The 23693-nt window shown below is 46.8% G+C and overlaps 1 protein-coding gene across 5 annotated transcripts in view; it reads right to left on the reverse strand.

Annotated features, from left to right (window-relative positions):
• The window catches only part of LEF1 (lymphoid enhancer binding factor 1), a 145745-nt gene that overhangs the window by 46162 nt on the left and 75890 nt on the right, over positions 1-23693 (reverse strand). For all 5 annotated transcript variants that reach the window (XM_060779117.2, XM_067468637.1, XM_067468639.1 and 2 more), the window contains exon 5: positions 9396-9528. In XM_060779117.2, the coding sequence (XP_060635100.2) occupies positions 9396-9528 (133 nt within the window). The remainder of the gene's footprint in view (positions 1-9395; positions 9529-23693) is intronic.

Consider the following 23693-nt stretch of genomic DNA (forward strand, 5'->3'; position numbering starts at 1 on the left):
TGTTCTGATTGTCACTCCAGCTTCAGCTAAGCTCCTCATCAAGTTGACTCTTGTGGACGCCAAGGTCAGGCTTTTGTGCTGGTTAGTATTTTTGTAGTAGGGTAAAGGAGTCCCACTGGAAATGATCTATCAACCCACACTCCCAAGAACATAAAAATGCAACAAACCCTTTTAAAAAACCACCTCAAGGATTAACACTAATCTTAGTCCCAGATGAGCCCAGTGGTTTTCACGGTCTACCTAAATCTCATACCCCCGAGGAGGCATACAGAATTATGGTCACAAAGACCATTAAGCCATTGATTTATTTAGCCCATTAGAGAAGTAGCGAAGCAAGAATCGCAGGTCTCATTTTGCATGTAAAGCCCTCTGTTCTAAATGAGAAGAAGTACAAATGACTGAGTCATTTTGAAAGACTTGCTCCTTGACAAAAATTCAATAAGAAGCTGCAGCGTGACCGGACAAAGGGGTTACCTGAATGACTGTTTGCCCCCAAGTACATGCATCCCATATCCCTGAAAAACTATGAGCCAATCTGACTCTGAAGACCTTTGGGGAAAGGATTTCTCTCCATTCTGCAATCATCAGAGGTGTTTGGTGAAGACCAGGAGAAAGCCTTCTCAGTGACTATTCCCAGTTCATTCCCACTTTCCATTCTCTACTCACTGGCTGGCAAATATCTTTTCATTTAGGCAAAATATTGGCTCCATGCAGTCATGCTAGCCACATGACCTTGGAGGTGTCTATGGACAATGCCGGCTCTTTGGCTTAGAAATGGAGATGAGCACCAACCCCCAGAGTCGGACATGACCGGACTTAATGTCAGGGGAAAACTTTAACCTTTATTATTGTCTTACATTAGCAGAGGGATCATTAAAGGGATATGTTTCCTATTTCCTCTGTTTGAATGTGGTTTTAAACTATTTCAATATAGTATTTTAATGGAATAATGTCTTGAATGGTTTTAACTTTTATTTCAAACAGTTTTCAGCTATACTGTAAGACCTGCCATATCCACATGGAACACGTTATAGATTTTGCATTGATACAGCAATAGCAAAATCTGATTAATCACCAGCTGCAATTGATCACTGCTGACCGAAGGTGGCAATTTTGAAGCCCAAGTCGGATTGAGCCTAGCTTACTGTCCACCTAAGCAGTTTGAAAACAGCTGAGCTGTGAATAGAGAAATTAGGGACCACTTAAAGTGGGGAGGTATTTTATGACACCATAAAAATGCCAGCAGTCAAAGAGCAAGGAGAAAATAATCAAAATGACTCAGTGTCATAGTGGATTAAGTGACAGCAACCCCTTGTGGCTGGAATCGAGCATATCCTCCAGGTGCCAAAATTGAAATGCCAAAAATACCTCTTTCTGTCTGTCAGTATATTTTTTAAAAATGGCATTGAACGTCTGCTGTGTATGTGTGCATTGTGATGCAGCCTGAGTCCTCTTTGACGTGAGATAATGAGATAATGAAATAAATACTGAAATGAAGGACCTCTGGCCCAATAATATTATAGAGTTGCACTGGAGAACCTAGAAAATACCTAGATAGGACATAGGTGAATGAAACTGGTCATGTACAGACCGTACTATACCTGGTTTTTACATGTTATCTTGGATACATTCTTTGGAAAAAGTAGAAGGTTGAACTGATTACAGTAATTAATACGATTTTTAACCCAAGTTGGCCAATAGTGCCCTGAAACCTCAGCTATTTACTTTTTTGGGTGCATTTTCAGATTTTTTAGCATTCTTGCATCCACTTCATCTAAGAGTTGTATAGCAAGTGCCTAGTCAACAATATGTACTGCAAGGATGCATGGTCCTTTCTCTGCCCCACAAATCTTTATGTCAGATATAATAATAAAAGAAAACGATATATGGGATGTCCTTGCCAACTATTGTTACATACATAAAATAGAATAGAATCTATTTCCTATCTGCCCTTCTTTAAGCTCTTTTTCCATAGATCCATGGTATATGTCAAGTTAAAAGGTGGTTTGGGGATAATATAATAAAAATGGAATAAATATATGACAGGAAGAACCTTACTCTAAAACAGGAAATGATAAACACACAGAAATACTCAGGAAAATTCATCTCAGAAGACAATCACAGTAATGCATGAAACCACTTTCCTGTAAGTAATACAGGACTATGACAGAAACATTAAGTAATACAGCAACATTAAAAACCCTGTTTTCTAAAAATTAACTATATATTTATCCTTTTAAGATTCAGTTGTTCTTTGGAAGCATTAATTCAGTAAGTCTCATATCTATGCTCAGTACAACTACATTTTACTTGTTCTAATGCAGAAATATACTCCAAGAAATCTTCTGGAACCCATTATTAGTAAACTCCTGCAAAGACACATGTCACTAAAAGGTAAAGGTTTCTCCATGACATTAAGTCTAGTCGTGTCCAACTCTGGTGGGTGGTGCTCATCACCATTTCTTTGCCAAATAGCTGGCGTTGTCCATAGATGCCTCCTAGGTCATGTGGCTGGTATTACTGCATTGAGTGCCGTTACTTTCCAGCTGAAGCGGTACCTATTGATTTACTCATCTTTGCATGTTTTCGAACTGCTAGGTTGGCAGAAGCTGGGGCTAACTGTGGGAGCTCACCATGCTCCCCAGATTTGAACCACCGACCTTTCAGTCAGCAAGTTCAGCAGCTCAGAAGTTCAATCCACTGTGCCTCCAGGTGCTCTACTTACTATCAAAACCCATATATGTCACTAAAGGTTTAGGTAAATGTTTCCCCTTGACATTAAGTTTAATCGTTTCTGACACTGGGGGGTCGTTGTCATCTCCATTTCTAAGCAGAAGAGCCTGTGTTGTTGATAGACACTTCCTGTTCATGTGGCTGGCATGACTGCATGCAGCGCCATTATCTTCCTATTGAACTACTCACATTTACATATATCACTAGGGGCTCCCTATATATGTTACTACCAACTATCAAAACCCATATATCTTATAGCCAAAGCCAAGCCATCTAAGCTAATCAAGGTGGTCAGTTGAAACATTCACACCTAGCTCCAACAGGCAAGAGTTCTTTGCCCCACCCTGGTCATTCTACAGATATATAAACCCACTTTCCTAGTTCCAATAGACCTCACTATCTCTGAGGATGCTTGCCATAGATGCAGGCAAAACGTCAGGAGAAAATGTCTCTAGAACATGTCAGGACCCGGGTTCCTGGCCTTGGATGTTGGCGCAAAAAACCGGATTCCTGACATGGAGAACTGATAAGGGATTGCAGCTGGTGACCTTGGGAGGGCCCGTTGGTGGTTTGGCGGGGAATATTGCGCGGGATCTTTGTCAGGCGGGAAGAGGGGATTCGAATGTGGGGGAGGGTATATAAGGGTTGACTTGCGTCTGTGCGCCAATCCTGGCTTTCATTGTGTATATGCATCCAGTAGTAAAGGTTTCCTGATTGATTACGGATTGGCGTCCTGTGTCTTTTCTGGGAGCGGCTGCTGTGAGCTTACATTAAGCCAGGATTCATCGGTGCCATCCCACGGCTGTGGTGAGGTACCCCTATGCAACGGGAAGAAGATCCAACGGAGGGGGGAGAACCAGCCTCCCCTTTCGAAAATGCAGAAGAGGAGCTGGAGAGAGTGAATGCCTTGGCTTCATCGACTGCATATGCCCAGCCCAACGGAGTCACACAGAGGCGAGCGAAGGGGGCAGGGGCAGCAACGAGAGAAAGCAGTGGGCTAGAGTTTCCCTCCCCGCAGAGATTGGATTGCCTGGAGGAAAAGATGGCATCAATGGAGACTACCCTCGCGATGATGTCGAAGGTGATGGAGAGGCTGGCCCCCCTGTTGGAGGAACCACCACCCCGAGGGGAATCGATGTGGAGCGCAGGGGAGAGGAGTGACCGGGAACCCGGGGCACGTCCTAAAACACAGACGAGCTGGAGAGCTGCGGCGGAGAGCGATGAGGAGGAGGAGCGACCCCGGGGACTGGCGCCCCAGCAGACGTTCCTGGTGCCCCCGGCCGGAGCTGGGCGCGGCACAGGGCGTCAGGAGTGGCCCCCGGAGCAGAGAGGGCTCCAGGGAGGGCCACCGCGAGCGGAGAACCGGGGAAGGCAGCTCCTTCCATACCAACCTAGGAGGGAGGAGCTGAGGATCGAGTTCGGAGGAGAAGCCGGGAACCTCGCATACTTCCTGACTATGGTGAGGGGATATCTAGAAGATAACGCCCTTACCTTCGGATCGGAAGCAAGCAGAGTGCGAGCAGTGGGCGCAACACTGAGAGGGGGAGCAGCGGAATGGTATGTCCAGCTCCATGCCAGGCACGACCCATGTTTGGGATCTACAAGGCGATTCCTGGCTGCGATGGAGGCGCGCTTCAGGGATCCGCTCGAGAGGGTCCGAGCGAGGGAAAGGCTGCAAACGATAACCCAAGGACATCGTTCCGTATCTGAGTACGTGGAGGAATTCCGGTTGAGGTCGGAGAAGGTCCCAGAGTGGTCCAACACCACCAAGGTCCAGATCTTCAAGGAGGGCTTGCGGAAGGAAATCCTGACCTGGGCGCTTCATCGCGACGACCCGGAGGAGATAGGTGGATGGATCGAGCTGGCCGGCCGCATCGAGACGACCTTGGCACAGATCAAGAGGCATCAAGGAGCAGCGCCGCAGCAGACGAGGGCGAAGGAGGAGAGTCGGAGAACGGAGAGAAGCACGGTCGGAAAAGCCCCGACCGGAGGGCCCAAGGAGCAGAGGGGCCCTTGTTATGTATGCGGTCGCCTGGGCCATCGGGCTGCCGAATGCAGACAAAGGAAAGGGGGAGAGTCCCATTTCCCAAGGTTCAAACCGGCTGCAGGGAAGAGAGCGGAGGAGAGCCCCCCTTCTAGGGCCCCGGTGGGAGATCTGGTGAGTCACAGCCCAGGAATGCTAGTATTCCCGATCAGGCTAGAAGGGGAGGGGAAGTGGGCCAGCTGCAAAGCTCTCATGGATTGCGGCTGCTCAAGAAACATTATGGCCCCAGAGCTAGCAGACGAGCTGAAATGTGAGAAAACCCCCTTGCAGAGCCCCATAGCATTTTCGCAGCTAGATGGGTCAGTGGCGGCTGGGGCCCCAGCACGGTTTGAAGTGGGAGAAGTGAGATGTAAAGTGGGGAGCTGGGAAGGCAGCATAACCTTCGTTGTATCCCCTATGGCTACTTACAATGTGATACTGGGGATGCCATGGTTAAGAGAAGCCAACCCACAGATCAATTGGAGGGAAGGCAGCATAACATTCCAGAGCGAAGAAAGAGGAAATTGTTGCAAGGGGGAAGAAAACACGGCGGGTGGGGTGCAGGAAATTCCCCCTGAATACAGAGACTTTGAGGATGTGTTTGACGAGAAGGAGGCGGACCAGCTTCCCCCTCCTAGGAGGGTCGAAGTAAAGATTGAACTCAATGAGGACGCTAAGTTGCCCAGGAGTAGATTGTACCCCATGTCAGTCAAGGAGATGGAGGAACTGAGGAAATATATTGATAAAAACTTGGCCCGAGGGTTTATAAGGCCCTCCGAATCACCATTGGGAGCCCCAGTGCTGTTTAGGCACAAGAAGGACGGCTCATTGAGACTGTGCGTGGACTATAGGGGGCTGAACGCAGTGAGCACCACCAACAACTACCCCATGCCACTGACTAAGGACTTACTATCGAGATTGTCGGAAGCAAGGGTGTTCACGAAAATTGACTTAATCGAAGCTTATCATAAACTGCGCATAAGGCCCGAGGACAGGTGGAAAACTGCGTTCACCTGCGCGTTCGGCCATTTTGAATTCTCCGTCTGCCCCTTCGGTTTAAAGGGCTCTGGATCAGCATTTATGCAAATGATTAATGAGGTGTTACACCCACTATTGTATCGCGGGGTGTTTTGCTTTGTGGATGATGTAATTGTGTTTACACGTGATAGACGATCTCATGTCAAATTGGTGAGAGAGGTGCTCCAGAAATTGAGGGAGGCAAAACTGTTTGCAAAGCTGCCAAAATGTGAGTTCAATAAGGAACAGATAGACTTCCTTGGATACCGAATATCCAAGGGAGGGATAGCAATGGATCCAGCAAAAGTGGAGGATGTCAGGGGGTGGAGCCCTCCCCAAACGCGCAAACAGTTGCAATCATTCCTCGGGTTTGCAAATTTCTACCGGGGTTTCATAAGGGAATTTGCTCAGATAACGGTGCCCTTGACTGAACTGCTAAAGACAAAGGGAAGGGGGGAAACAGTAAAGGTACGATCCCCGGGAGCAAAGTTAGATTGGTCAATTGAATGCCAAAGGGCTTTTGAAGAACTGAAGCGCAGATTCACTGAAGAACCAGTATTAATCCACCCCGATTTAACCAAACCATTCGTGATCCATTGTGACGCATCAGATTGGGCGTACGGGGCGGCCCTGATGCAAAGGGACCCAGAAGGGAGGTTGAAACCATGCGGGTTCATCTCAAAAAAGTTCAGCGAAACTGAACGAAACTGGCCGGTGTGGGAAAAAGAGGCTCTGTCAGTAGTGAGGGCCCTAGAGACATGGAGGCACTTATTAGAAGGAAGCGGCATCCCCTTTGAAGTGTGGACCGACCATAAAAACTTACAATACCTCACTTCACCCAGGCAATTGTCAGCGAAGCAAATAAGATGGGGGCAGTATTTCAGCAGATTTGATTTCAAGCTGCGTTTCCAAAAGGGGAACCAAAATGTGGTCGCAGACGCGTTGTCAAGAATGCCGGAGGATGGAGGGAGGGGACGAGGCCCAAAGGGGAGCATATTCTCAGAACAGCAGTGGGGCATGGCAGTACAAACCCGAGCGCAAACGGAGCGCAATCAAAGGCTGGTGGGGGTTGAGAGCAAGGACGGGGGATGGGAGGAGGAGATAAGACAAGCATGCAGGGAGGATGAGTGGCTGGAAAGAAATAAGGAAAAGGTGGAATGGAAGGATGGATTGGGATTTGTGCACAGGAAGCTATATATCCCAGGCAACCTAAGGGAAAAAATGATGATTAGATGCCATGGCAACAAGGGGGCAGGACACTGGGGAGTGACGAAGACCCTGAAAATGTTGGCACGTCAGTGTTGGTGGCCCGGGATGAGGGGTGACACCAAAGTGTATGTATCCAAATGTAATGCGTGTGCACAAAGTAAGGCAACCACACAAAAGCCAACGGGGTTATTGCAAAAGGTGGCAGAGCCATCAAGACCTTGGAGGGTGATTGCTATGGACTTTGTGGGTGAACTCCCAGTCAGCAGAGGTCAGCGCTATATATGGACAGTGATGGATTTGTTCTCAAAACAAGCACATTTCGTAGCGCTGCCCAAATTGCCATCTGCAGAGAAATTGGCTGAATTGTTTATCAAACATATCTACCGGTTGCATGGCTGCCCGGACCAGGTGATTAGTGATCGAGGGGTACAATTTACAGCCAGGTTTTGGGAAGGTTTCATGCGATTGATGGGGGTGGAGAGGACCTTGAGCTCGGCGTTCCATCCCATGACCAATGGGGGGGTCGAGCGCACACAACAGACCTTGGGAATGTTCCTAAGAACGTACACAAACCAATGCCAAACTGACTGGGCCGATCTACTCCCGTTTGCGGAAATTGCGTACAATGGGGCCTGTCACGCATCCACAGGGAAATCCCCCTTTGAGGTAGTGTACGGCATGGAAGTAACCCCTTTACCCAAACTGCCGAGTTGGGGGGAAGAACTGGAGGGAAAGGAAGGATGGTCAGACAAAATGAAAGCTAACTGGGAGGGAGTGGCAAAATCACTACGAGAGGCCCAACGGAAATATAAGTTGTTTGCAGATCGGAAAAGGAGGGAAGGTGACAAATTGGAAGAAGGGGATTTGGTATGGCTGAGCACAAAAAACCTTAAGCTAAATACCCCCTCTCGGAAGCTGTCCCCCAAATACATCGGTCCTTTTAGGATTTCAAACAAGGTGAATGAAGTGACATATACCCTGAAACTACCTAAGGTATTGGGGAAAATACACCCAACGTTTCATTGTAGTTTATTGAAAAAATACCAAGGTCCGCTAGATGAAGAAGGAACATAATGGTGACGTATATTTCCCTTCCAGGAAGAAGAAGAGGTGGAGGGGGACATTATGTCAGGACCCGGGTTCCTGGCCTTGGATGTTGGCGCAAAAAACCGGATTCCTGACATGGAGAACTGATAAGGGATTGCAGCTGGTGACCTTGGGAGGGCCCGTTGGTGGTTTGGCGGGGAATATTGCGCGGGATCTTTGTCAGGCGGGAAGAGGGGATTCGAATGTGGGGGAGGGTATATAAGGGTTGACTTGCGTCTGTGCGCCAATCCTGGCTTTCATTGTGTATATGCATCCAGTAGTAAAGGTTTCCTGATTGATTACGGATTGGCGTCCTGTGTCTTTTCTGGGAGCGGCTGCTGTGAGCTTACAGAACATGGCCATATAGCCTGAAAAAAACCTACAACAGCCCATCTAAGCTGAGTTTCTAATAAACCCAAATGGGCAATAGTGATACTTCAGAATCTAGTTAATCAAATATGAGCTTTAATAAATAACTACAGAGATTAAAAAATAAGTTTGCATCCAAGTGTAATTCAAGTAGCTGCATATCATTATGCTTCCCCACAGCCCAGTTTGAAGTTGGTCAAAACTAATTCAAAAGCAAATTATGCAGGTAGTTATAGAGAAGTTAAGATTGCAAATGGAGGCACGAAAGAAAATTCTGGGGATCTGAGAAACAAAGCAACTTACTGAAAGTGGGAGAAACAAATTTCAGAAGCTTCATTCTATAGATAGAGCAAGACTCCTCAGAGCTTTCAGACATAACATGGTTAATAATAGGAAAGAGTGGCAAGGCAGTGTCCCACTGCCACGAAACCTATCTGAACCTGTATTTGAAAACAAGCAAAGCAATCTGCAAACTTCCCCAGGAATCACTGGTGGTGCAATGAGTTAAACCCTTGTGGCAGCAGGACTGCTGTCCAACAGATCAGCAGTTTTAATCTGGGGAGAGCGGGTTGAGTTTCCTCTATGAGCTCCAGCTCCCCATGAAAGGACATGAGAGAAGCCTCCCACAAGGATGGTAAAACATCAAACATCCGGGCATCCCCTGGGCAACATCCTTGCAGACAGCCAATCCTCTCACACCAGAAGTGACTTGCGGTTTCTCAAGTTGCTCCTGAAGTGAGAAAAAAGCCTTTCCCAGCACTCAGATGCACTGCATTCTTAACATGGCAGGGGGCACCAAAGTCTTTAACTGGTTTCCCAAGTTAAATCAACCAGGAAGATGGAGGCATCTTGATCAAGCAAACTTTTAGGAAAAGTAGCAAAGCGATAGTGTTCCTTCTAGCACCCCAGGGCTCAGGGTAAAGCTTTGGTAAAGATTTTGGTAATGATGGTCTCTCACCTTGTTTTGAGTTGATGTCTGAGGGGAGGTGTGAAGGATGTGTCCCTGGAGAAAAGTGCTCATCGCTGTAGGTGATAAGTGGGGTGAGAGGGTGAACTGCGTGAGAAGGCTGCACCACCGGTACTTTGTTTGACTGCAAACAGAACAAGAAAAAAATGGTAACAGCATTGTTTGTGTTTTCAGTAGGGTTGGTTTCTTTAACATCCTAATTTTAGTAGTACCTGCTTGGCCTTTAAAGAGTTAACTTTAGATAAGAAATGTGACAATCCCAATGCATCTCTCTCTCACACACAGACCCAATTGAAAATGCAAGGCGAGATGGCTTTTAGGCATAATTTAGAATTATTGGTTAATATACACTTGTCTGATTGCTAGGAGTATTGATACAGCAAATACTAGGAAGAGAAATGATATCCACAAAAGTCCAAAAATAGAAGCAAAAGAAGGCAGTAGACACATGGCAAATATTAGAAAACCATTTATGCAATTAAGGATTCCAAAACGTTTATAACTAAACAAAGCCTGGAAAAGGTACTTTTTTGAACTCATAAAACACATGTAACTCCAAACATGGCTCATTGGACTAGACCAGTGGCTCCCAACCTGTGGTCCATGGACCACCAGTGGTCCACAAGAACTAAAATACGGTCCACAGCCCCACCGTTACTACATCATTGCAATGAGAGCAACTGGTTTTGGTAAACCCTCTTACAGTGCTGAGGCTTATTAAATATGGTTTTCTGAGGGTGCAGATGGCAACTACTGGATGGCATGTGTTCTGTATCAGAATCTAGAGCTAATGTGGTCTATCTAATGCAATTTTCTGAATCTGATACAGAATACATGCCATTCAGAAGTCATCATCTCTTCACCCTCAGAAAACCATATTTAATAATCTAGAGATGATGTGGTCTATCCAATGCAGTTTTCTGAAGCAACACCCCAAATAATCCCAGGAACAGGCCTAAAAACGAAGGAACCAAGGCGCCTCTGCTTCCAGGTACCACATGGAACAGCTCTGCTCAGGGTGAGGAAGGAGGAGGAGGAGAAGCAGCAGTCAGGAGGCTTGTTGTTGAGCCTTTCACGAGTAGTCAGCCTCTCCCCTCCTGACATCCCCATTGCCTCAGCACTGGGGATGTCAGCACAAAAGGGTTTCACGAGACTAGTAGTACTTGTTCCAATGGTGTAGTAACGGTGAGGTCATGGATCATATTTTAGTTCTTGCGGACCATTGGTGGTCTGAAGACCACAGGTTGGGAACCACTGCCCTAAAGTGATTCTATCAAGCTCTGGCAAGATCTGATCAGAGGGAGTTTGTTACTGGCTTTAAAGCTGAAAGTGTGTGACTTGTTGAAAGTCACTCAAACAGGTTTTCATGGCTAGTCACTAACTTACATCCTGGTTTATGAATCCTTCACCATCACTCAGACCACTACACCACTTTCACACAAGAACAAGAAGGAGGAGGAGGAGATGGCAGTCTATTTCATATGAAAACAACAATGTGTCTTAAAAACAGTATAATCTTTCTGTGGTGAAGGCTTTCATGGCCGGAATCACTGGGCTGCTGTGAGTTTTCCGAGCCATATGGCCATGTTCCTAAAGCATTCTCTCCTGACGTTTCACCCACATCTATGGTAGGCATCCTCAAGAGGTTGTTAGGTCTGTTGGAAACTAGGCAAGAGGGTTTATATATCTGTGACATGTCCAGGGAAAATCACACACACTTGTTCAGGAAGCAGTCAGGCTTTGAAGCTGCAAGGCTAATCAAGATTTACAATTGCAACATTCACACTTGCCTCAAACAGGCAAGAGTTCTTTCTCCCACCCTGGACATTCCACAGATATATAAACCTCACTGACCTAGTTTCCAACTGACCTCACAACCTCTGAGGATGCCTGCTATAGATGTGGGTGAAACATCAGGAGAGAACACTTCTGGAACATAGCCATACAGCCTGGAAAACTCACAGCAACCCAGTATAATCTTTGACTACATTATGGCTGATCCTATCCAAATAGTCTTATCTGAAATGCTAAGATAAAACATTTATCATACTAGAGAAAAAATCCACTTTAAATCCAGTTTGTGACTGCTGCAGAATTCTGCGGTTTGTAGTTTAGAGAGGCTATTAAAGGCTCCTCTCTAAACTACAAACCCCAGAATTCTGCAGCAGGCACAAACCAGATTTTTAGTGGGGTTTTTTTCCTAATGCGATGAAGTAAATAGTTCACACAACAGTATCTGTATATGATTACAATTATTTATTTATTTATTTGCTTTATTTCTATACCGCATTTTTCAGCCCAAACAGGCGACTCAATGCGGTTTACATGGTACAAATTATCAAACAATGTCAGTGCAATTAAAACATAACAATGCAACACACAGAATCAACAGCATCAATCCACAACAATTAACAATCAAAACAAGACAAGTCAACAAGACAAAACATAACGCCTCAGTTGAAATCAGATCCGTTCTCATAATCCTTGTGCCATTCCTATGTTCCATTTACTGTCTTCCTTTGGTTGGTTGCACTGCTTAACCAAACGCTTGTTCATAAAGCCAGGTCTTAACCATTCTCCGAAATGCCAGCAACGAAGGTGCCTGTCTGATGTCTGCCGGTAAGGCATTCCATAGCCGAGGGGCCACCACTGAGAAGGCCCTGTCTCTCATCCCCGCCAAGCGCGCCTGTGACGCAGGCGGGATCGAGAGCAGGGCCTCCCCAGACGATCTTAATGTTCTAGTCGGTTCATAGGTGGAGATGCGTTCGGAGAGGTAAGTGGGGCCAGAACCGTTTAGGGCTTTATAGGCTAAAGCCAGCACCTTGAATTGTGCCCGGTAGCGGATTGGCAGCCAGTGGAGCTGGCTCAACAGAGGAGTGGTATGCTCCCTGAGTGCCGCTCCCGTTAGCAACCTGGCTGCCGAGCGCTGGACCATCTGAAGCTTCCGGGCAGTCTTCAAGGGCAACCCCACGTAGAGCGCGTTGCAGTAATCAATCCGGGATGTAACCAGAACGTGGACTACCGTGGCCAAGTCAGACTTCCCAAGGTACGGGCGCAACTGGCGCACAAGTTTTAGTTGTGCAAATGATCCCCTGGACACCGCCGAAACTTGGGGTTCCAAGCTTAGCGAAGAGTCCAGGATCACACCCAAGCTGCGAACCTGCGTCTTCAGGGGGAGTGTAACCCCGTCTAACACAGGCTGTAACCCTATACCCTGTTCGGCCTTTCGACTGACCAGGAGTGTCTCTGTCTTATCTGGATTCAGTTTCAATTTGTTCGCCCTCATCCAGTCCGATACAGTGGCCAAGCAGCGGTTCAGGACCTGAACAGCCTCCTTAGTAGTAGGTGGGAAGGAGTGACAGAGTAATAGTATACACAGTATACTATTACAAATTAAGTCATTCAGTGCTACACGATGCAATCTCTGAGTTGGGAAGATGCTGGAGTTTCTAGGGAATTTCTTCTGTGTCTTGGCAAAATATGAAAATGTCTGAAATCATTTGCATGATTACCCATGTTCTGTAGCTTAATTTTTCTACTTTTCTATAAATGAGCTCTATTATCAAGGAGAAAAAAATGACAGCTTTTCCTTTTGATAAACTCTGAGTGGAACCCCTTCAGCAATGATTTTTTTGTGGTCACAAATATATAACCATACCAGATAATGGATGTATTGGGAATGGAGAGTGGGGAGGGATTCAAACCAAAATGCACAAACCAAGTACTTCATAAAATAAATTGAGAGAGAGGCTTCTTAACTGGTCAACCTTCATTTGAATGTGAACACAAGTATTTTTAAAAATATTTAATCATATGTATAGCATAACACAAGAGAAGTGCCTCTGTATAAAAATTCCTTTCTAGTTTCAAACGAATGAAAACAAAGCTGGAGTCACATTTTCTCCCTACTTTTTTTTCTTTGCATACTTTCCCTTGTTTTCAGAGCACCACCTTAAGGAACCTGCATTAAGCAAGTGCTATCTTCTTAATGTCTGACCTATCCCTCCAGTCATATAGCTCCGAATCGTCTGCATGAATTTTTGCTAAATTATGCTATCCTTGCTCTCCTCTTAATTTTACGGTTTTCAACACAGATTTGCTTTCCTGTGGGAAGGAGATAAGAACCTGAGGATTTTAATTTAAGCTTTGGCCTTGTCTTATATTTTGCAAGAGGGAGAGAGAGTGTGTGAGCAAGGGAGAAAAAGCAGTGCTACTCATAGGTGTTTTAAAAAGCCAACAAGCATTAGGTCCATTATTTGTGACCAAATAATAAAAGCAGTGTGAATTTCCCTTGAGATATAAGAATTGGTTTCCCAGAAAGACAGCTCTAAACTGCCATGCATCTTCCCTTCTTTAAGACACACAAATTGGATACCAAGATTCAGATTATCTGCCTCAATTTTCAAAGGAGATATCTATAGGCACTGAATTAATATTTATACTAATACTCTAAAAACAAAGAAGCATTAAAATGTGGAGGGTATCTAAGATATTGCTAATAACGTTTTCCAAGATGAATATTTATAGAAGCTTCAGACCAGCAAGACTCTTATACAACTAAAGCAACAAACTAGGACATGGACACACTAGGTTTGCTGTTAATGTTGTTGTGTGTCTTCACGTATTTTCCAACTTATGGACACCCCAAGGCAAACCTACCATGGGGTTTTTATGACAAATGTGTTCTGAAAGGGTTTGCCTTTGCCTTCTTCTAGGGCAGTGGTTCCCAATCTGTGGTCTGTGGACAACCAGTGGTCCCCAAAAACTAAAATATGGTCTGTGGCCTCACCGTTACTGCACTGTTACAACAAGAGTGACTGGTCTCACAAAACCCTCAAGAGGGGAGAGGCTGACTACCCACAAAAAGCGTGACAACAAGTCTCCTAACTGCTACTTCTCCTCCTCCTCCCTTCTCCCTGAGTGGAGCCATTCCATGTGGTGCCTGGAAGTAGGCACGCCTTGTTGTCTTCATTTTTAGGCCTGTTCCTGGGGTTATTTGGGGTGCTGATTCAGAAAATTGCATTGGATAGACCATATCAGCTCCAGTTTTTATTAAATATGGTTTTCTGTGGGCAAGCAGATGGTGACTACTGTAAGGCATATGTTCTGTATAAGAAACTAGAGCTGATGTAGTCTATCCAATGCAATTTTCTGAATCAGCACCCCAAATAACCAAACCAAATTTAAAGTTGACCAAAAACCAATTCGTAATCCTTTTGGTATTAATGTTGGAGAGTGGTCCATGCTCAAAGTGGTCCCTGGTCAAAGAAAAGGTTGGGAACCAGTGTTCTAGGCCAAGTGTGTGTGATTTTCCCAAGGTCTCCAAGTGGGTTCTCATGACTAAGGGGGGATTTAAACCTAGGTCTCTCCAAGAGACTTCTCTAATACAAAATATTACACATTCCATACTGTAATATTCTTTGTACTTTCTTCTGCATGAGCTGACAACCCCACAAAAAGGTCTACATTTATTCTCTTTCAGCATCTCTTTTTTGAAAAAAAAAATGGCTTGTTGTGCAAACAAAGATTGGTGAGAAAGCTTCAGTGGAGACACCTTTCTCCCATGATAGCTCTTTCAGGAGTGAATTTCCCTTCCTAGAAGTAGGTTTCTCTCACTTCCTGTTGTCTCAGGCCCTTTCTGTACCACTTTTAGCCCTAAAAGTTATTTAATTCCAGAAAACCTGCATAATCAAGTTGGTAGCAGGAAGGAACAAAAAGAAGACAAGTATTCAATTCCACATCTCAGATCATAGTATTCCTTTATTTTATTTTATTTTACCATAGATGCCAATTACAGTTCCCTTTATGTCAAAGTAGAAAAACATATGCACAATACTCAATATGAATGTATCAATGGTTCTGCAGTGTATCACGGGCATTATGAAATGTAATGATTCTGCAAATTTGTTGGAATCTGGAGAAAAATTGGCTGCTTTCCCCAGCCCTCTAGACAATGCATATTTTAAATGTATGTATTACTATACAAAATATGCAGCAACCTTCCCACCTAAAAATGATGAAACAGGAGAAAATATTATGACAGCATAAAACTATAGTAAGGAAGCAAAAAAAGTAAGTAGATAGTTCAAAGCAAGAATGATCATTTCCCATCAGAGAAGTGGGTTGGATAATTTTCCTATGCATCTGTTTTCTCTGAAAAATTATCCACATCACCTTTGTGTGTGTGTGTGTTTCTTACTTCCTTCTTCCCTCTATATCTCTATAACTGTCTGGACTTATGTACTGCAATGTTTTTTGTTAGGTAAGAGGGCCGTTCATTCAAGATTTCCCCTGACCCACTTCTATTTATCACAGGATGCTGAAACTGCATATGTGTAATGATATAAGTCTCTATAGGTGACGTGCCAATTTTCAACTCAGAACAATAACGATCTTGATATTACAGTGATTGAAGTGGTGTAAGGTTTGATAATGGACCCAGTGTAATATGAAGCAGTCATCAAGTTCCTTTACTTGAAAGGCCGCACACCAAAGGAAATGTTCAATGAGACGAAAAAGGTTTATGGTGATTGTTCCCTATCATATGATCAATAACTGACATCATCAATTCAAATGTGGTTGGACTTCAGTGGAAACAGCTCCAATTCCAGAGCGATTCCACTCTGCTATTGAAGAACACACCATCCAGCAAGTGGAGGTCATCATTTTGGAAAATCACTGCATAACCATTTTCCACCTAGACCAAAATGTCAAGATTAATGTGGGGTCCATGGAAGAAATCATCCAAGACCATCTTCACATGCATATGGTATCTGCTTGCTGGGTTCCCCAGCTGCTCACACCTTTCCAGAAGCAGGAACGAGTTGAATGCTCTCAGGCTCTATTGACAATGTGCCATGGAAACCAGGAGGATTTTCTCAACAGACTAATCACATATGATTAAAGCTGGGTCCATCACTATGATCCTGAGACTAAAGTCCAGTTTATGCAATGGAAGCATCATGACTCATTGCCTCCAAAGAAGGCATGTACCCAACTCTAGGCAGACAAAATCATGCTCACAGTATTTTGGGACCAGCACAGAGTTGTATTGATGGATTTCCTAGCAAAGGGTACCACGATCACTGGGGCAAACTATGCTTCACTATTGCAGAAATGGAGGGGGGCATGAAATGAGTACCACCTCTCAGAGTCAGATACAACTAGACTTAATGTCAGGGGAAAATTTTACCTTTATGTTAAAGCAGATGATGTTATTTAGAACAGGGCTTCTTAACCCTTTTTCACTCATGATCCCTTTCCGCCCAATACATTTTTACATGATCCCAGGTGTACAAGTAATAAAATAGTTATTAAAATCCAACATCTATTGAATTTGCAAGGATTGCTAAACAGGGTGGTTTTTCTTTCTGTGGAATACAGGTGAAGCATTTTCTGCAGAGTGCACTGTAAACCACTGCATGTTGCTGCTAACAAATTTGTGTAAATGAGTGGCATTCAGAAACCTTTAACTGTTGGCAATTTTTTTGTGACCCCAGCATTGAGCTAAAGGGGCACCATTTGGGGTCAGCACCCAGTTTAAGAAGTGGTGAAATTTTAGTGCTTTGGAAATGTTTCCACTTTCACGTTTTCTGGAAAACCCCATTGATGCTTCCTATGGAATGTCCATTCAACTTTCTGGGTTTGCATAGCATTTGGAATTGGAAGGAAGCAGCAAAACTGTATTAGTTTACATTGTTTTACTTTAACCAGAAAAGATTTTCTAAGCTATTGGTCCATGACAGTTCAAGCAGGAACCTGATTGCAGAGATATCCCCTGAGGAACTAATTCTGAAGCTTCCAATGAATTTCACAGTAATGCCCAGATCAATTAGAGTTGCCTCTGCCTGAAAGCAGTTTCGGACAAAGACAAGCATAGCTACATCACTTTCCAAGGAGTCTTCTGTTCCCTAAAGTGCAGTTTTGTGCCAGATGATCAAGGGAAAGAGGTGGGATTCCTGGATTCCTTTTCAGCGAACCAATGGGATAAGGTAGCTATTTCTAACTCTTAACCAAAATTTATTCAAAGTAGGCAATTTCTGACTATAAAATTTACACAGAATTGAAATACACAGAGAGAATAAACATGTAGAGAGGATCCTTAAGCAATGATTCTTTTTAAATTGCTCTCAAAGAAAAAAAAATCAACAAATACATTTGTTTTATTGAAAGACTGGTGTACAAACATTATAATCAGTGAGTAAAGCCGAGTGAGTCGTATTGGTAGTTCTTAGAGGTTAAGATTTCCTGGGGAGGTCCTGCTCTTGGTACCACCTCCTTCATAGGCGCAGTTGGTGGGGACCAGAGACAGGGCCTTCTCAGTGGTAGCCCCTTGGCTGTGGAACTTCCTCCCCAGTGAGATTAGATCAGCCCCCTCCCTCCTGGCCACGAAAAAGAAAGTAAAAATGTGTGTTTAAATCATGATAGCTGCCTACATAACAGGCACTAATTTTCTATTGGAGGACTAATGGTATTGAAGGGAAACCCCTCTTAAATGATTACTATAGAACTCATAACAGAATAGTTAAATGCTAACAGCTAGCTATTCATTTATAAATACATCCTATGAAAACAGTTTGCATTGCACAGAGGACCCCTAACAGAGTCATCATTTCACGCCTCCTGCTGCTCAACAAAACATCTTTAAATTGGTGCCTATAAGAGTCTAGGCTACAGGTTGCACCACAAGCTCACAACTGTATGGGCAAAGTAAAAGTATCACAAAAATGCAGAACTTCACAGGTCTGTAAAAGTAAATAGCCCGGTGTCATGCTTTAAAGCACCTTGTCACATGGATGTCACAATGTATTATGAACATTAAAGGTTAACGGCAAGGGAACACTCAAGCCTGTTAACCTGAGAGGGTGCCTATAATGCCCCACTGACCAGACTGAAAGGGATATTTCAAACAAAGTTAGAAAGCACCTTTTTAAAAGCCACACACAATTCTAGGCTCCAGCTCTTTTGCAATATAAGACATCAGAAAAATAATACCCACTCTGCAGCAAGGTAAAAATAGCTACCCAATAAGGCCAAGTCCAAAGTAATTTGAAATAACTTATACAGGTCTTTTTAGTGTGTGTGTGTGTGTGTGTGTGCGCGCGCGCATGCATGCGTCTCTCTCTCTCTCTATATGCTTTATTGTCTGATTTTAGTGCCCATTTCAATTTGGCCTTTAAGATTAAATGGAATGAGGTTTGAAGAAAATTTGTATTCCTCAAACTGCCTTTCTCCCTACAAAGAAAGTAAGTTACCTCTTATTTCCATCTTCATCCCATTGTAGAGGGGAAAAACTGTGTGGAGAAGTGCTTTTCAGAGAAAAAGTTGCAAGATATGGAAATGAGCAAAGATCCCTTCCCACCCCATCCTTCACTCTGATTGCAGCCTCCAAGTGGTGCATTTTGAGCCCCTGAACAAATCAGACAGTCAAAATTATTAAATTGTGGCTGTCATTCTTTGGCCACATCATAAAATGGCATAATTCACTGGAAAAGACAATAATGCTTGGCAAGGTAGAAGGCAGTAGGAAACAAGGAAAGGTTGCATTTGAGATGGATAGACTCAATCAAAGAAGTTGTGGTCCTCAATCTGCAGGCCCTGAGCAAGGTTTTGATAATAGTGAGATTGAACGCGAATTTAGGGGGCCCTGCCAAGGCAGAAGCCAGCAAGACCCAAAAAGAGGATCCGAAACACCTGGTGAGACAATAAGCACCAGTAAAGATTTTCCCTATTTCCCAATAAATCTCAACAAGTTGAAGCAAGGCCACCAAAGTTTATTTTTATTCCAGCTGGAAGGGATGATAACTGCAGTAATCTGCCCAACAAGCTGACATCTTGGCAAAACATCTTGGAAGGAAGGAAGGACGGAGTCCGGCATGGAGGCAAGCAGCGGGGAATTCAGAGCTGCTTCCGGCATGGAGGCAAGCAGCGGGGAATTCAGAGCTGCTTAACTTTCCAACAACAAAATCCGGAGGAATCCTGAACCTCCCCCTTATCAATCCATCCCAGACTAAGGGGAGAGAGACCCCCGGATCTCAGGCCCCTGATAAAGGGGTTTAAAGCCGGGAGGGGACCCAGGAAGCCGGAGTAAAAGCTTAGGAAAGCCGGGACGGCCGCCATTGCATCGCGGCTAGCTCACCTTGGACGCTTGGACTGCAGCCTCCCCGCCGTTGGGCCATTGGGCATCGGGCGCCGGACAATCTTTCAGCGCTGGGCGCGGTTCGCCCCGGGCCTTTACTGGGCCGTTGGGGGGCCCCCGCCGTTGGGGCCGCCGCGGTCTCCGTCCTGGGTTTGGACGGCTGCCGAGAGGCCGGGCCGCCGCCGCTGGGTCGCCGCTGGGCCGTAGCCTGCTGTTGAGGCCGCAGAGACCCGCCTCCATCGCCGGGCCGCCACCTCCGGAGCTGCCGCCATCGGCCTCTGCTAGGCCGCGGCCACCTCGTGGGGAGCCGCCTCCGCTGGGGAGCCGCTGGGGAGCCGCCGCCGCCATCGGGCTGCCGCCGCGTTGCCGCGCTGCTCCACCCGCCCTGCCCGTGCCGAACGCTGCCGGGCGGCCCCCGGCTGCTGCTGCGGGAGCCATTGCCGCTTCGTTGGGCCATCGCCGCGGAGCCCCGCCTCCATCGAAGCCGCCGAGGCGCTGAAGCGCGGCTGAATTGCCGGGCCGGGGGCGGGCGTTGCCTGGCGTCCGGCTTGTCTGACTCGCTGCTGCGGCCTTGTTTGGTCGGGGCGCCGCTGCGGCCTTGTTTGGCCGGGTCGCCGTTGCGGCCTGGGCGTGGCCCGTTGCGGCTGCCGCTGCTGCTGGGCCTCGTGGGCCGTTGTCGGGCCTCTCTGGGCGCTCGCCTCTCCGGTCACCATTGCCCTCCCGCAGCCGGACCATCGCGGAGCTGCTGGGCTGAGCCGCCTGCTGCAGCCCTTGGACGCCTCGCCTCTCCATCGCGATTATCGTCCTACTGTCATCATTGCAGCGACCGGGGTAACCTCGCCAGTGCGGCCGCCTTCCATCGCGGCTATCGCCAACTGACTTGCCATCTTGCCACAAGATTGTGGCCTAATACTGTGTAGACCTTTGTGCTTAGATTGTGTAGCCCTAACATTGTGTAGACCTGTGTAAACACCTGGCGCTGGCCTAATATTATGTGGTCCTTGTGTTAATATTGTGTAGATCTAATATTGTGTAGACCTCGAGTTGGCCCATGTAGGTCTTTGGGCCGGCCTCCTTGGCATTAGTACCAACTAACTGGTCGGAAGGAGAGACCGAGTGCTCTACTGACCAAGTGTGAATAACCACCTATGCTGCCCCATCCCGAGATATCAACTCCGGAAGCCTATCCGCTGATTTACCAACCGTCTAAGTCCTATTGGGGTCATAGCAATTTTAGTTAATTACCACCATTATCACATACGGGTAGTCGTATAATTATCAACTAGCACTGTCCGGTAGTCCTGTTGTCGTTGCTATCATTGTAATAAGAACGGTTTAGAACACCCAGGCGCCTGCTATTGCTGCTAGATTGCATCAGCACTTTCACCCCCTTCCCTATCCCTCTGTGCCGCACTTTACCGTTAAGTAGAGCACTTTAGATCCAGCACTCATCAATGTGTGTCGAATGTTGAATGTGTGTTGCTGCTAAGAGATTTACGATCATTCTTGATTATTGACGGACCTTTCCCGATACTCTTGCACTTTAAGAACTTAAGAACTCCAAGAATTGGCACTTTAAGACCTGGACTTTAAGAACTGGCTATATCGATATCACCATCCGAATTGCCGCTACCCATGTGGCCCCCTGCCCCCCTTTGGATATTGTTTACGCTGCTCTGGTGTGGTGGAGGGGGCGGAAGAAGAGGTGGCCCGGAGCCTGGGATTGAGAGTGTGGTGGGGAGGGGGGAGGAGGGGGAGGGGGGATGCTTGCAAGAACTAATAAGCTTAACAACAAGCATAGGAGAAAATACTCTTATGGCTCATAACTGCGGCATGGAGGGAGGGAGATGTTCCACTAGCCGAGGGGCCCCCATAGAGGTCGTGGTGGGAAGGAGGAGATGCGGGAGAAGGAGACCACGAATTCGGCCTAATTCGGACTGCTTTCCCAAATTAACTATTCCCAATAGGTCTCCTAAGGGAATTTGGTGTAACCAGGTGAGCGGGCCCTCTGGCTTGAAGGTGGTGTTGTTGAACGCCAGGTCTGTCAACGGAAAAACAACTTGGATTCAGGACTTAATCCTGGAGGAGCGGGCAGATCTGGCGTGCATCACGGAGACCTGGCTGGATGAAGCGGGGGGCGTAAATCTCTCCCAGCTTTGTCCTCCAGGTTTCTCCGTGCAACACCAACCTAGAGCCGGAGGACGGGGAGGCGGGGTTGCAGTGGTCTACAGGGATTCCATCCATCTAACCAGGAGCCCCATCCCGCAGACCACAAATTTCGAATGCGTCCACCTGAGGGTGGGTGACCGGGACAGAATAGGGATTCTGCTAGTGTACCGTCCACCTCGCTGCACTACGGTCTCCCTACCTGAGCTAGCGGGGGTGGTCTCGAGCCTGGCTGTGGAGTCCCAACGGCTCCTTGTGCTGGGGGACTTCAACATCCATGCCGAGGCAACCCTCACAGGTGCGGCTCAGGACTTCATGTCTGCCATGGCAACCATGGGGCTGTCCCAACAAATAACTGGCCCCACCCACTGTGCTGGACACACATTGGACTTGGTTTTCTGTCAGGGATGGGAGCAGGGTGGCGGTGTGGAGGAGTTGTCCATCTCTCCGTTGCCATGGACCGACCACTTCCTGATTAGATTTAGGCTCACTGCACCCCCTACCCTCCGCAAGGGTGGAGGACCCATTAAGATGGTCCGCCCCAGGAGGCTTATGGATCCGGACGGATTCCTGATGGCTCTTGGGGAGTTTCCCGCCACCGCGGTAGGTGATAATGTCGAGGCCTTGGTCGCTCTCTGGAATGGGGAGATGACCAGGGCTATTGACAAGATCGCTCCGGAATGTCCCCTCTCAAGTAACCGAGCTAAACCAGCTCCTTGGTTCACTGAGGAGCTGGCAGCGATGAAGCGAAGGAAGAGGGTTCTAGAGAGCGTGTGGCGATCAGACCCAAACGAGTCAAACCGAACACGGTTTGTGTCCTTTTTGAGGGCATATGCCGCGGCAATAAAAGCCGCAAAGAAAACTTTCTTTGCGGCCACTATTGCGTCTGCAAAGAACCGTCCGGCGGAGTTGTTCCGGGTTGTCAGAGGTCTTTTAACTCCTCCCACGGGTGGGAGCCCTGACAACTCGGCAGCGCGCTGTGAAGCATTTGCTCGGTTCTTTGCAGACAAAGTCGCTTTGATCCGCTCTGAGCTGGACGCCACATTAGATGCAGTCTCCGTGGATGTGACACAAGCACCTGCTTGTCAGTTTTTGTTGGATTCTTTTCAGTTTGTGAAACCCGAGGATGTGGACAAGATACTTGGAGGAATGAGGCCCACCACGTCCATCCTAGACCCCTGCCCATCCTGGCTTCTTAAGGAGGCCAGAGGGGGATTGGCCCAGTGGGTAACGGTGGTGGTTAATGCCTCCCTTCGGGAGGGCAAGATTCCAGCGAGCCTAAAACAGGCTATTATAAAGCCGCTGTTGAAGAAACCATCACTTGACCCCACTAAATTGGACAACTTTCGGCCTGTTTCCAATCTCCCCTTTCTGGGCAAAGTCATGGAAAGCGTGGTGGCCTCACAACTCCAGGTATTCTTGGGAGACACGGATTATCTGGATCCGGCACAGTCTGGTTTCAGACCGGGACATGGTACCGAGACGGTCTTGGTCGCCTTAGTGGATGATCTGCGCCGGGAGCTAGACAGGGGGAGTGTGTCCCTGTTGGTGCTCCTGGACCTCTCAGCGGCCTTCGATACCGTCGACCACGGTATTCTTCTGGGGCGCCTTGCAGGGATGGGCCTTGGGGGCACTGCTCTGCAGTGGCTCCGGTCATTCCTGGAGGGTCGCACTCAGAAGGTGTTATTGGGGGACTCCTGTTCAACGCCGCAGCCGTTGACCTGTGGCGTTCCTCAGGGTTCCATCTTGTCCCCCTTGCTGTTTAACATCTACATGAAGCCGCTGGGTGAGATCATCCGGAGTTTCGGGGTGCGGTGTCACCTGTACGCAGATGACGTCCAACTCTGTCACTCCTTCCCACCTGCTACTAAGGAGGCCGTCGAAGTCCTGAACCGGTGCCTGGCCGCTGTAATGGTCTGGATGAGGGCGAACAAACTGAAATTAAATCCAGACAAGACAGAGGTACTCCTGGTCAGTCGCAAGGC

Source organism: Anolis sagrei, chromosome 5 (assembly GCF_037176765.1).
Source record: "Anolis sagrei isolate rAnoSag1 chromosome 5, rAnoSag1.mat, whole genome shotgun sequence".
Classification (NCBI taxonomy): Eukaryota; Metazoa; Chordata; class Lepidosauria; order Squamata; family Dactyloidae; genus Anolis; species Anolis sagrei.